This window comes from Lemur catta, chromosome 17 (genome assembly GCF_020740605.2).
Source record: "Lemur catta isolate mLemCat1 chromosome 17, mLemCat1.pri, whole genome shotgun sequence".
Classification (NCBI taxonomy): domain Eukaryota; kingdom Metazoa; phylum Chordata; class Mammalia; order Primates; family Lemuridae; genus Lemur; species Lemur catta.
The window spans coordinates 4,630,041-4,644,886 of NC_059144.1; the positions used below are offsets into that span (position 1 = coordinate 4,630,041).

The 14,846-nt window shown below is 48.0% G+C and overlaps 1 protein-coding gene across 6 annotated transcripts in view; it reads left to right on the plus strand.

Annotated features, from left to right (window-relative positions):
• The first annotated feature begins 4,747 nt into the window (after window positions 1-4,747).
• Window positions 4,748-14,846, plus strand: part of PIGG (phosphatidylinositol glycan anchor biosynthesis class G) — a 38,257-nt gene continuing 28,158 nt past the window's right edge. For 4 of the 6 annotated variants that reach the window (XM_045528093.1, XM_045528095.1, XM_045528096.1 and 1 more), the window contains exons 1-5: window positions 4,771-4,980; window positions 5,861-6,066; window positions 11,211-11,420; window positions 12,667-12,855; window positions 13,905-14,046. In XM_045528093.1, the coding sequence (XP_045384049.1) occupies window positions 4,827-4,980; window positions 5,861-6,066; window positions 11,211-11,420; window positions 12,667-12,855; window positions 13,905-14,046 (901 nt within the window). In that variant the 5' untranslated portion in view covers window positions 4,771-4,826. Of the gene's footprint in view, window positions 4,981-5,131; window positions 5,188-5,860; window positions 6,067-11,210; window positions 11,421-12,666; window positions 12,856-13,904; window positions 14,047-14,846 lie in introns of all 6 variants that reach the window. The other 2 variants (XM_045528094.1, XM_045528092.1) reach the window with 2 other exon arrangements.

Consider the following 14,846-nt stretch of genomic DNA (forward strand, 5'->3'; position numbering starts at 1 on the left):
AGGGCCGGGGGTAGCCCCGCAGGCAAGCCAGTGCTGCCCGCCAGCCAGCTGTGGCCAGACACCCATTATCTACAGTCAAGAATGTGCCCTTGACTATTTATTTCTACGCCATCTGTATTTTCTTCATTTCCCTCAGTTTTTAGTAAAGTTCCTCTTAGACATATTAGTCGAGCTCATCAGTGCTACAAGGGGAAGGAGGGGAGTTTGAATCTTTCTGGGCTGGGAATGGCAGGAATCAGTGGGGAGGGTGGGGATGGGGACCCACATGAGTCCCTCACCCCATGCTTCTCCACAGTGAGCACCCAGTTCCTTCCCAACCCTGACAATTGAAGTAAGAGCACCCCACAAACAGAATAAAAACCAAGCTGGGTAGCACAAACCCTAACCCTAACCTTAAACCCAATCCTAACCCTAACCCCAAACCTAATCCTAACCCTACCCTCCTAACCCGGACTCTATCCCTTAACCCTACCTAACCCTCCCCCAGCCCCAGCCCCTAACTCTAGCCCTATCCCCTAAACATAACGCCAACCCTAACACCCTAACCCTAACTGATACCCTCTCCTTTTGATCCCCAGTCCAGGATGCAAACAGAGCCTGGCAAAATGCATCTCTGATGCCCCACCCTCCAGGAGACACTGAGGATCTCAGCGCAAACACTACTTCCCTAAGCTTCCAGGAGACTGTAGGATCCCATTTAGTTTCCCCTCACTGCCACTGTGCCCGTCAGGAGAGTTGGGTGACATCAGAAAACTGCCCTCAACTGCCTATATGACTCTGCTTCTGTGAAATGTGGGTATTGCTGTCAGCAGCAGCCTGGTATCACCAGCTCCCTGTCACCAATTCCCTCTTTTCAGGGGACTGCAAGGAACCTGGCCAGGCCACGCCCACTGCCCTGCCACCCCTCCAATGAAGGCCCCACCCTTGACAGACTGCCCTCCCTCCTGCAGATGCTGAGACACCCTGCAACCCCCACCCCCAGCACCACTCTCCACTGCTAGGATGTGATGGGGACACAGAAGATAGCGGGGACTCCAGCAAGCCAAGTGGCAATGCTGTCAGACCCCTTGCTGCCAACATGATTCCTAAGAGACAGATTTCTAACAGACAAAGTTGTTTGTTTGTTTGTTTTTAAATAACCCTAAGGGTCTTACATGAGGCAGAGTTATTGAGCAAGCAGAAAGTGACTGCTGCCCAGCCACTTTCCAGGTGATCACAGTGACCTTAACCCTTATCAAACCCAATCCTAATCCCAACTCTAACCACGAACACTACCCTAACTCCAACCTTTAAACCAAAATCTAACCTGAGGCCAACAACCTGGGCCCAACCTCATATTTAATCTAACACCTACCCCTGATGCAACACTTATAACTAATCCCTAACACTAACCCTAATGGTCACCCTAATTCTCACTCCCATCCAAGCCCCAAGCCTAACTCAAATCCAACCCTAAAACTAACCCTAACTGTACCCTTAGCCCTCACCCAGCTGCCCTGGCCCTACTTGTCTGAATTCCACAAAGTGGGTGGGCTACGTCATCCCATCCAACCCTGGACTCCACAGGCCAGTCATATCTGTCCCAGGTGAGGACCCACTCAACACACTCAACAGTTCTTTCCAAGAAGGTCTGGGGTACTTTGCAGCCTAACCTATAGGCTCCCCCCGTCCCAGGGAGGCTCCAGGGTGAAAGCTGGTGCTGGGAGACTGGGACAAGGACATGAGGCAGAGGTGGCTGATGCTGCACCAGGCAGACTAAGGAATGTCAGGGGTCCCAGCTCAGCGTGGAGACACCATTGGTGTTTAGTTCAGTTCAAGGAATGACTCGGCTTGTGAGGGGCCAGCGAGCGCAGGGCCTAAAGACCCCTGTCCTGAGACTGCAGAGCCTGGACTGTCCGGACGGCATGTGATTTGGGGGAGCATCTTCCCGGGGTAAGTTTTCTTGCTCGGGAGGTGCTAACTATGCCAAGTCCATGAAAAAAAGACGGACCTAGAGTTTGCAAATTGATCAAAAGTAACGAAGAAGGTACATGAAAGCTTTTAAGCTTTTGAGGAAAAATTTAAAAATTGTAAAAGTAGCTTGTAAAAGCAACCAGGAAGAGTAATCTCTGTGAGGAAGTGGGTCTGCTAGAAGAATGCATGAAGAGAATCAAAGGTTGCTGAAAAATCTACTTCCTAACTGGAGGCCAAGGAACTTTAAGTACATATCAGAGAGCCAGATCTCTCTGGAAACATTACACAATAACATGGGGAATTATGAACAAGTTTCCAAGGGAAATGGGACCTGATGATGACCCTGGTATGTACAGAGAAGCCCTTGGCTGAGCTGCCAGGTTAAGGAAGCTCTGAGATTAGAGGTGACAGACAGATTACAAAGGAAGCCGATCAAGGGTGTTAGAGACACACAGCTCTGTGAGCTGAGCCTGCCTCTGTAATCCTAAACCCAAACCTTAGCCTATTGCTAACCATTGGATCATCAACCCTAGCCTTAATCCTAAACCCCTAACCCTAACCTTGACCCTAAAATCCTAACTGTAGCACTGGCTCAAAACCCAAAACCCTAACCCTAAACCCAGCCCTAGCTCCAACTCCAGCCCAACTCCAACCTTAACCCCAAACCCTAACCGTCACCCCCTCCCCTCCTCAACCCCTTCCGTCCTCATCCCTCCCAGCCTCACACTTGCCCTCCCCCACACAGCCCCTGCCCGCCAGGCCCGGGCCCTCCCCAAAGCGATGCCTGCATCCCCAATTGGCCCCGCAGCCTGCACCCTCATCGATGCCACCCAGGCAGGCTGACCTTCGGCAGCCACGAGGTGGGCACTGGCTGAGGACATCACCCCCCAAGAAGTCGAGGCACTTTGTGAGCACAGGCAGCACTAAGGGGCTGGAGGATCTGGGAGGGGCCGTAGGCTCTGGGAGGGGCCGTGCCAATGGGGAGGATTCTCTCTCCAGTGGAAATTTTTTTTTTAATATGAAGGAAAAATAAAGACATTGTCAGATAAAAAAAAAACTGAGAAAATGTGTCACAAGACAACCCACAATATAATTCTAGTGGATAGAGAGCCCAGGAGGCTGGCAGCACTGACTGCGTCACGCCTGTGTCCTCCATGCCTTCATTTCCCCACCTGAGAAAGGACAACAGCGTTAGCCTGAGCTGTCAGGTGGTTCTGAGGATGTGAAATAAGTCAAATAAAAGCCTTGGGGCTGTGTGCCCCACCTAGCAAGTATCCAGTGAACACATAAAGAAAAACAGCTGCCACCTATGGTGATGAGGCAACAGAAATGCCTCTGCTGTGTGCCTGAGGGAAGTGCCACCTTGTAGGTCCACAGTGTGGACCCAGAGCACTTCAGACACATTACAGGCAGTGTGCAGGAGTGTTGGGAGGGTGAAGACTGGAGCGGAGCCATCGGCAGCTTTCAGAGATCTGCCTACGGATTTGGGAATTATATTCCATTATCCACCTAATTCTGTCTGTGTACGGCTGTTCTCACCGCTGTTCCTCTCATCTCCCCTCACCCAGATCATTCACGTAAAGCAACATTGGCAGAAGAAAATATTTGCACCTAACAAGAGGTTAATAACCAGAACATATAAGAAATTTAACAGCAAAAAACAAATAACTTGATTAAAAAATGGGCAAAAGACCTTAATAGACATTTCTTAAACAGTAACATACAAATGACCAAGAGGTATATGAAAAAATGCTCAACATCACTCATGATCAGGGAAATGCAAATCCAAAATGATATACCACCTCACTCCAGTTATTAGCAGAATAGATATTATCAAAAAGACAAAATAAAACAAGTGTTGGTGAGGATATGGAGAAAAGGGAACACTTACACACTCACTGTTGGTGGGATTGAAAGTCACTACAGCCATTATGGAAAACAGTATTGTAGTTCCACAAAAAATTAAAATTAGAACTACCATATTACCATCAATCTCACTACCGTGTATATATCCAAAGGAAAAGAAATCAGTTATGTTGAAGAGATAACTGCACTCCCATGTTTATTGCAGCACTAGTCACAATAGCCAAGATATGGAATCAACCTAAGTGTCCAACAATGGGTGAATGGATAAAGAAAATATGATATACATACATAATGGAATATTATTTAGCCATTACAAGAATGAAATCCTGTCACTTGCAACATCATGGATAAACCCGGAGGACGTCATGTTAAGTGAAATAATCCAAACACGGAAAGACGAACACTGCATGATCTCACTCACATGTGGAATCTAAAGTACCCCAAGGAGGTCCCCCGGAAGCAGAGAGTAGAACGGTGGTCAACAGAGACGGGAGGGCAGGGGGAGAGGAGGATAAGGGGGGCTTGGCCAATGTGCGCAGTATGTTCTGGGGTTTGGCGCACAGCAGGGTGACTTCGGCTGACAGTAAGGTACGTTAGCAAATCGACGAGAGGCTTTCGCAAGTTCTCCCCGCAAAGGCAGGACAAATGCATGAGGTGATGGACTCGCTAACTGCCTTGATGTGATCATTACCCAACATATATGTACAGAAATACCAAATTCTACCCCATAAATATGTACAATTACAAGGTGTCAATTAAAAATAAAAAATTAAAAACACCCTGCCTTACGGGCGCAGCGCTCCGAGGCCGGGACGCGCGGGGAAGGCGGCCGCGGAGCGCGCGGGAGTCCCGCCGCTTGCGTATTTCCGGCGCGCCCGCAGAAGTGACGCAACCAGGGAGCCGGCGCGGGTCAGACCCGTCAGCTCTCGCCGGAAGTGGCTGCGGCTGGGCCGGGCTCGGAGTGGGTCTGGTGCCTGCGTCCCGGCCTGGCGGTGTGCACGTGCACGATGCGGCTGGGCTCCGGGACGTTCGCCGCCTGTTGCGTGGCGATCGAGGTGCTGGGGGTCGCAGTCTTCCTTCGGGGATTCTTCCCAGCTCCCGTTCGTTCCTCTGCCAGGACGGAGCACCGAGCAGAGCCCCCAGCGCCCGAACCCTCGGCGGGTACGGACCCCTCCCCGGGCGTCTCCGCTCCCAGGGCCCCACTTCCCCCAGAGGACCCTTTTTCTGAGCCTCGGTGTTCCGGGCGGTCTCTTCCATTGTGGTCCCCCTCCCCCTTTTTTAAACCTCCCCAGCGTTTTTTCCTGTATCCTAGAACTTTGTGGCAACCATCACTACTGGCCCCACTTCGACCTTCCTGATCACCGCAAAGTAAGCCCTCCATACCCGGGATCCCGCCCCTCTCTAGCTCTACTCATCCGTGACTCCCCCTCCGTCCTGAGCAACCCTTTGGATCACTCTGTTGCGGCACCCCGTTTGCCCAATAGGACACAACAGATAAGATTCCTGCTGACCCTCTCCTGTTTTCTTCTTTGACATTCCTCCAAGACCTTTCCCCCCACGCCCACCCCGGCCAGTGACTAAGGCCCCTGCATTAGGTCCTTGCTTAGCCCTCACCTACCCAGAACACACACCAGGTACAGGCGCTCCGGTTCTGGACCAGATGTACACAATACCAGCCACTCACCATGTAAACAGTGTTTGTAAACGTTCACTCATCCTTTACCTGCAGCGCAGTGTTTTAGGTCAAGCTCTCTCCCTCAATGTCCCACCCATTCCAGTACCCTTATGTAGGGACTGTCCTGTCCCAGTACTCCTCGCCATGCTAGGAGGAGGGCAATTCACTACTTTCCACTAGGGCTCCCTAAGATTACTTGCCATTAACACCCCCTCCTCCCAGTGCTGCCTACCAAGTACAGGCCTCCTTCTTTTGGGTCCAGATATGGCAGAATATGTGCTGGAAAAGTAGGCAGAAGCTAGATTATAAAAGTGCTTGAATGCTAAGTTTAAAATTCAATTTCCTTTTTTTCTTTGAAACCCTTAGGATCCAGTTCTAACTGGACCAAGCTCCCACCGCCTCTCTTCAGTAAAGTTGTTATTGTTCTGATAGATGCCTTGAGAGATGATTTTGTGTTTGGGTCAAAGGGTGTGAAATTTATGCCCTACACAACTTATCTTGTGGAAAAAGGAGCATCTCACAGTTTTGTGGCTGAAGCAAAGCCACCTACAGTTACTATGCCTCGTATCAAGGTAAGTTTGCCTTAATGTTTTATGAATCATGGTTTGGCTCATTTGAAGGTTTACAGGGATTTTCTGTAATCTTCGACTTAGAGTCCCAGTTTTAACTAAGTGGAAATTTGTTTGGTGCTATCAAATTAGCTGGGACAGTAGAATGCTGAAGGAGCCTCACAGATACGGTTGAACTGAGACCCATGGTTCGTGCCCCTTGCCAAGTAGTTCATGTTTCATGAGAATTCTGAAGGATTTAGAGCTAGATTGTCCAGGCCAGCCTAACTCCAGAGATATCCTCCTCAGTAACCTGTTTTCTTCTTTAATAGTCAGTGGATCAGTTACAATCCTGGAAGGAGCCCTTGGAGTTATCAAGTTTAGTTTCTTGACTTTATGGATGAGGAAGCAAACTCAGATCAGTTTAAATGACTCATCCCAAATTGTGGTATAGCACGTAACTATCAAAACAGCTTGATCTGACTGTGACAGTTTTCACTGTTGCTGCTATATAACCTTCAGGCGGTCAGCCTAGTGAGCAGGGCTTTGAACTGTGTAGTGCTTTACCCAGGAACCACGGGTAAAGAAAAAAGTAAAGCTTTGTTGATTGCCTCAAAAACTATTTATTGAGCAAGTACTATGTGCTATTACGTTAACGGGTATACAGTTGAGGAAGAATTGTATCTCTGCCTTCATGGAGCTTTTAGTGTTTAGTGAGATACATATCCATTAAACAAATGAGCATACAAATAAATGTGCAGTTATAAAGCATGGTTAACACATGAGAGAACAGAACAGGGTGTGATGCTCAGTGCTAGGTGGGAGGGTTCAGTTTAGATTAGGGGGACAGAAATGGCTGTCTGAGGAAATGACATTGAAGCTGAGACTAGAAGGATGAGTAAAGAGGTGGGGACAGAAAGGAGCAGAGGAGTTTAAAAGTTTGTGGATATATTGCATGTTGAGATGGCATAAAAGTCTCTGAGCCTTGCCTCCATGGCTGATCATGTGACATTTTACTCTTGGTGAGAAGGAGCCACTTACTGATTTAAGGCTTGGGGGCAACATTTGTAAGTACTCAGCAAATGTTCCCTGGATAAAGAGAGCAGTCTGGGATTGGAGGAAGGCCAGTGCCAGATTGTTCACTGGCTTTTTCCTTGAGGTTCTTACTCTCTCTACCACTTTTGGTTGTGGTGTGTCCTTCATTCAGCGACATTTACTGAGCATCTGCTGTGTACCACACAGTGCTCTAGACAAGAGGCCTGTCAAGGGTTGCTGTTCTGCTGAAACTAGTCCCAGGAAAGCTGGAAGAAAGGCATCCAGGCTCCAGATCGTCAGGAACACCAATTTTTTTATCTGCTGCACAGAAGTGTGGAAGGAGCCGTTTTCTCTATTATTCTGTTAAGAAAAATGTTACTAGGGCTCTGGGCAGATTTGAGAAAATGTATAAGTGAGTGTGTAGGCTCCGGGTTCTGTTTAGACCAGCACATTGGCAGGGTGGTTCTTAGGGCCACCTGTCTCCAACCCATCTGTTTCATTTCACCTTTGCTGGGGAGTCTCACCCAAAAACAAGTGTTTTGTTTTCAGTCCTCTGCAGATTCTTGCTCCTCGGTCCCCACCAAGGAGGACCTAGAACAGGAAGTCCATAGCTGGAGTTAGGGCCACACAGCTCTGGATTTGGTGGGATTGGGTAGTGTTGGCTGAGGAACTTTCCCGTGCCCTGCCTCCAATCAGAGAAGGGGCTTAGTTAATCTCCCAGTGTGGATACTCTTGGCACTAAATGCTGGTCCCCATGTCTTAAGACTGACGTTCCGAGTGTGCCTTCACTTGCTAAGATCCTGCAGCAGCTTTGTTTTAAAAGTGTATACTTTTTGAATGCCACCTTTTTTTTTCTTTTTGAGTGAAATTGAGTTTTATTTGGAAAGTATAGAAAATGTACTCCACAGATAGAGTCGAGGCTAGTTCTCCCTGCAGAGGAGCACTGGCCTGAGTGCCTTCCTTTTCTTCCAGGACTTTAGAGTCATAATAATAGCTGGCATTTATTGACAGACTTGAGCCCTCCCTTAGATTTCCTACAAAAGCGAGCTGCAACCCATTTGCGCCTGCACGCTTCCTGGGGTGAGGGGCTACCGTAGTCCCTGCCCTTTTTGCAAATATCAGTGGAAGCCCAAGCTACTGTGAGGAGGAGGGAAGTGCCTTGTAAAAGCCACTAAGGAAAGAATGAACAGATTCAACTACATGAAAACAGAAATCTTTTACGTGGCCAAGACGTTACAAACAAAGTCAACTAACGAGAAACTGAAAAAATTATTTGCAGCGTACATGACAATAAGATGTTAAGTCCATGCTATGTAAAGAGGTTCAAATCAAGGACAGACAATCTGATGTAAACTGAGCCAAGTATATAAAGAAATCCACAAAGGAAGAAAGTAAAATGGCCACTTAACATGTGAAAAAATTCTTAACTTTGCTATGGTGGTAATCAGAACAGGGAAAACTAAAGATTGCTAATATCTACTCCTCACAGCAACGAGGCGAACAGGTTCTCCTAATACTGTGGATGTGAATGTAAGTGGACTGAGCGCATGTCTGTACTGCCGTCACCGCAGTCCACCACCATGCTGCTGTGGTCTCTAGCCTGAACTCTAGAAGTCCCCAGGACCCCAGTCCCCTCCAGACACAAATCAGAGCATGCCACTCTACTTCTTACAGCCCTTTGGTGGCTTATCCGCTGCCTGGCTTGAACACTGAACACCTTGACCCTGGCCCCGAGGCTCTGTGTGGTCTTGCTGCTGCTGACCCGTGCGTCCTCGGCGGAGCCACTTTCCCTCTGCCTGTGTCTTTCACCAGTGCAGATCACACACAGCTCCGTTCCTCACGTTCGCTGCTCCTTTCTGCCTGGGCCCTCTGCAATTCGCAGTGTTTTCCCCTGGAAAACCCCACCTCACCTCCACATCTTTTCAACCTTCAGGTCTCAGCTCAAATGGCACTTCCATAGGGAGTTTTGAAAAATAAATGTCCATTAAAATGGTCTTGGTTAAATATGTTGTTGTATATCTACATGCTGAAATACTTACAGCTGTTTATAGAAAAAGTGGTTGTACGTTTCCTGGGGAAAGAGGTTTGTTTTATGTTATTAATGGAAAAACAAAAACAAGTTGCAGAATAATTTGTACAGTCTGCTGCCATTTTGGTAAAAAATGTGTGCCTTTGTATATTTGTATTTGTGTATATACAGAAAAGAGTCTTAAAGGGTACTTACCAAAAGTAACTGCTTGCCTTTAAGGAGTAGAATTTTGGGCTAAGGGAGGGTCATATTTTAAAAATAACTTTAGTGAGATATAATTTTCGTACAGTAAAGTGCACACATTTTTGCGTCAGCTCTGATGAGGTTTAACAAACGTGAGTGTCCTTGCAGCCCCTGCCTCAGCTCCAATTCCGATACCCCACCCTAGGAACGGTGGCGGTTGCTGCTGTTACTCTGTTTGTTTGTGTGGTGACTTGGCTAAACTAATTCTGCAGAGTCTCTCTCCCCCAGAGTGCGCAGCTGATGTCTCTGCTTAGGGTTTTGTTTGTTTGGTTTTTTGGTTTTGTAATTCTCGCTGGTCTGCCTGAGGGCTGCCCCGGGCTCAGCACAGCTCGGTGGTCAGCCAGTGCCTGGTCGGAGGTTGAGCTCAAGCACATCATGCCATAGGGCGTCCGCCCTCTGTTGGGGGATCAATGTGGGTCGGGACACATGTGAAAAGACTCAAAGACTGTTCAGTTTTCAGCCCTGCCCTGACTCACTTTTTGTTTCAGCAAGGCCTCTTGCTCAGCCAGAAGGAGTGGGTAACTGGGGCCCTCTCTGGTCTCCTAGGTATGTCTTCCACATTCCAGGAACACGTGGGAGCTTACAGAAGCCTGCTCTAGCTGCCTCCGTCCTTGGATCCCCTTTTTAAATTTCAGCCTGGTCTCGTGATTGCTGCAGCCAGCATGGAGAACTGAGGCAGTTGGGATACCAGCATTCCCTGTTGTGTTTTCACAGCCTCCCTGCCGGGGGCTTTTCCCTGGAGTCCACATCAGGTCAGGCCCTCCGTGCTGCGGAGCTGCGGCCCCGGGGGGCGGGGTGCTGCCCTGTGTGAAAACACCACAGGTACTTGCTCTTCTTACCGAGATTTAGCAGTTTTTTTTGAATAAGCACTTCTCAATTTGTTGTATAATTTTAGTGATTTTTCCAAAGTTATGAAATGGTTGATTTTGACAGTTTCAAATGGTTTTGTTGTTGCTCTTGGGGGAGAGGATTTGCTGAGCTCCTTACTCTGGTATTTCAGAAGTCTGGTTATTTCATATTTGTATTTATTTGCTATTAATGAAGTTTGGCAAAGTCATTACACCTGTTGGCATTATCCAGATTCCTGTTGATTTTCATCGCAGAGGCCCCTGATGCCAGTGTGTGAGTGGTTGTATAACTTCAAGTCACAGAGATCCATTGCCCATCACTGTGGCCTCTGAGGTCCTACGCTCACTCTATGTCAGAAAGTATGAGGACATGTCACCCTCCTCTGAAAATACAGTGCAGCATTGGGGGTTGCGGCTAAAGGGATGGTCGCACTAACATCCCCAGCCCAGTTTACTCTGTGAATTCCGGAGGTTCACTCTTAGGGACTGCTTTCCTCCTGATTTTTCACTCAGAGGTGGACATTAGAATTGCTGGATGGTTAGAGTTTGGAGTCTGTTAGAGTTAATGGAGTTTGCTTGTCACATGGAGCAGGTCTGAATCTTAAGGGGGAACCTGACAGAGTGTTTGAATCTGCAGGTTCATGTTTTCAATGCGTAGCACGTTTGGCCATGTGCTTCAGTCCTGTTATTACTCCCTAGCTTTGGCCGCTGCTGTTGTCTGGCTGTCCCTAGCCACCTCCTTTATCTTCTCGGCAGCCCAAAGCATCATTCTGAGCCACAAATGTTCTCTAAGGTGGTTACATCTTTATTATTGAGTTTGCCATTTTTGCCTAGAATCTGTGTAGCTTTTTCTTCTTTACCGTAATTGCTGTCCTAGTGTTAACTCAGCCTCCAGGATTGGGGATGCCCTAGTTTCATGCTCACCTGCTTCACCAGTCACATGATCTTCCGTGCCCGCCTCATGCTGTGCTGTCAGACTCCACGGTCTAACCCTTGAATGTTTCCCACTGCAGGCGTTGATGACAGGGAGCCTCCCTGGCTTCGTTGATGTCGTCAGGAACCTCAACTCTCCTGCGCTCCTCGAAGACAATGTGATCAGACAGGCAAAAGCAGCTGGGAAAAGAATATTCTTTTATGGAGATGAAACATGGATTAAATTATTCCCAAAGCATTTTATAGAATATGATGGAACAACCTCATTTTTTGTGTCAGATTACACAGAGGTCAGTTTTTAAAATAAGAGAAATCTGTCATACTAGATAGAACCTGGCACCACCATTACTTAGTGAGAGGCAATATTATTTTGTATGCAGCTTTTATTAATTTATCAGGAGTAGAATGAAGAGATTATAAAAATGATCTGTTCACATAATTGTTTCCAACCCAGAGATGGAAACTCTGTGAGCAAAGATTTATGCAGCCCAAAGCATGGAACAGCTGAGCGTCCTTTGAGGGGTACAGAGGATCGGGAAGGGCTGAGCTGAGTTTGATGGGTGAGTGGAGACTTCCCAAGTGGACAGGATGGGTGGCAGAGCTGCAGGACTCCACAGCCTGCCTGGGATCCGGGAAGCTGCTTGGTTCTGCAGCTGGAGCATTGTCCTGCTCTGAGGACAGGTGGTCAGCTGGGCAGGGCCTCGTCCTGAGGGGCTTTGCCCCTGCTTTTCCAACAAGAGAGTGAGATTAGACCCACACCTAAAGAGTTGACCCGGGAGCAGAGGCAGGAGCACACCAGCGTGTCTGTGCTTGGCATCGGGTCGGGCAGCCTCACCGTTTCATTTGCTGGGCCTGGTGGAGTGTGTGCAGCCCTGCTTGTGCTGGCAGTCTGTGCCACAGTGGCTCTAGGTTGACCTGTGCAGACACAGCAGTTACTTGGCAGTGCTGTCTGAGTTCCCCATGCTATATGTGGCATACTCAGAAACGCTACCCTTTGTTGTAGGTGTTGCAGTGGGAGGAAGGTGGGCTAGCTGAGGGGTCCAGGCTGACCAGGCCAATCTCTCCGTGATGTGTGCCTTGAGTGCTGTGTCCCTTTCCCTGCAAGAGCAGCTTCTCCTCAGCTGCACCATCCTGGTCACTTTAACTCTGGGTACCGTCCTGTCTTTGGTTAACTGCCCTTTGCCCTCAGTTACTTCATGACCACTTGGATCTATTTCACTTGCCCATTTGCTCAGCTTAATTAAGACCAGCAGTGATCCCACAGGAAAAGTTTTATCAGAACAACTCATTTAAATTATCAGTATAATATGTTTGATCCACAGCCTAGGGTCACAAAAACAGTATTAGTAAAAGTTTAATGCTAATGTTTATTTATTTATTTATTTTTAATGAGAGCTTTTTTTGTCTTTCAACTCCCACAAGTCCCATTATCTAAAACAAACCCCCAGATTTTAAAATGACTTTTCCTTTTTCCTTGGGCAGTCAAGATCAAGGGAAAGTTAGGTGAGCTGCTTGTGTGTACTTTTTCCCTTAAAGGTGGATAATAATGTCACAAGGCATTTGGACAAAGTATTAAAAAGAGGGGACTGGGACATGTTAATCCTCCACTACCTGGGGCTGGACCACATCGGCCACGTTTCTGGGCCCCACAGCCCCCTGATCGGGCGCAAGCTCAGCGAGATGGACGGCGTCCTCATGAGGATTCACACCGCGCTGCTGTCGAAGGTGAGGCTCGCTGTAGTGCATCGTGTGACAGAGTTTCACATGGATGCTTCCTAGAAAAAATAAAACTACCCACGTGAACGTAAGTGACCTATGTGAATGTCATGGCCACTGTCAGTCTGCCAGCCATGGCCCCCACCCACGTGCAGCACCGCAGCCCTGCAGAGCAGCGACTCTTGTTATCCCCATGCTTTTATTTGTCCATTCGACCAGTATTTCCTGAATACCTTCTGCGTCACTCTTTCTGTCTGGGCACTTGGGTGTGACAGTGAGACAGTCAACAGCTGTTGGTGGAGCTCACATCCTAGCCAGGAGAGACAAATAAGACGCGGTGACTGTGCTGGGAAGTGATTGGTGCCACAGACAAGCAGGGCAGGAGGAGGGAACAGCACTCCTGTGTGGAGGAGAGGCTGCAGTTTTAAATAGCACCTTCAGAGGCTTCCGTGAGGACGCGTGCGGTGTGAGCAGACTTGGAGGGAGGGAGGGCCGACGCGCTGCCTGTGCAGGTGTGCTGCAGCCGGACACTCGGCGAGGGTCAGGCAGAGCCTGCTGGCACGTCCCGGAGCAGCAAAGGCTGAGGGGCTGGGGCCTCCGTGGGCAGAGGAGCCTCGTAGGCACTTCCCGCACGGCTCAGGGCTCTCTCCACGTGCTTTGTGTTTTATTCTCACTACAATCCCATGAAATAGATTCTGTTAGGATCTCTGTTGACAGATGTGGAAACTGAGGCGTGAAGAGTAATATACTAGGGTCTCACAGCTTGAAAGTGGCAAAGACAGAAACCGAATACAAATCCTCTGCCAGCAGAAGCCAAAGGGCAACGCTGCTGTGTTCTGTGAGCTGTGTGTGATTCTGTGTGTTTCATTTTTGACATTATTTGACTTTGACCTTTTGATCTGGCTATAAGCTGATAGGAAAAAAATGTGTAATTCATTGAGAAAGACCTTTTAATACTATTTATAAAGTAAAGCTATACTCTAAGGTTGTTTTTTTAACAAGATAATGTGTTCTTTTCAATCAGAATGCAGTTGAAATATTTTTCCTTTACCTTATAGGAGAGAGAGACTCTTTTACCCAATTTGCTGGTTCTCTGTGGCGATCATGGCATGTCGGAAACAGGTAGTCACGGGGCTTCTTCCACAGAAGAAGTGAACACACCTCTGATTTTAATCAGTTCTGCGTTTGAAAGGAAACCTGGTGAGAATTTAGGGATGTGTAACATTTTGAAACTATGTTGTATCTGTTTTGTATAGCCTGGTTATAGTTTTTAAAAACCATTTTTTAGAAGCTGTACAAGGTTGAAATATTCTGAGCTATGTGAGAATGAAAATTAATGGGGCAAAAGGCGTCAGGATTTGGAGTTTACATCCCTTGCCCTGATCCTTAAAACACAGATATTTTTTGTTAGAATTTTGTAATATGAATGTTACTGCCTGGATATCTGGAACTGTTAAAAAAAAAGTTGCTAGTAGCTTAGAGACATCTGAACCACACAGGTGGACTGAGGAAACATGCATACTTAAACTTTTAAGAAAGTTTTCATTATTTCAAACCACATATTGAATAGCAGTGTCAGTAAGAGTCATGGGATCCAGTCAGCAGGATTGACTGGGGACCCACCTTTCCGTATTCAGACACCCCCCAGGTACACAGCACCCACTTTGACCCGTGCCCTGACTCTGCTGCCAGCTGCTGCTCGCTCCTCCCTCCCGGCCACTTGGGCCTGGCCTCTGCCTGCTACACGCTTTACTGAAACACTCGCCATGGGCTCTGCAGTTATTTTTGCGATGCTGTCAAGCACAGCAGACGCTTTCTGGCTCTGTAGTCACTGGCCCTTCAGTCCCATCCATATCTGCAGGCCCTGTAGCCTTGGGGACCTCACTTTTTCTGGTTTTCCTCCCACGTCTGTCACTTTGCCACGTCCATTGTCTTTGCTGGCTTGGCTTCCTCTCCCTGGTCTTTCTTACCAGGCTGCCCTTCTGTTCCTTTCTTCGTTC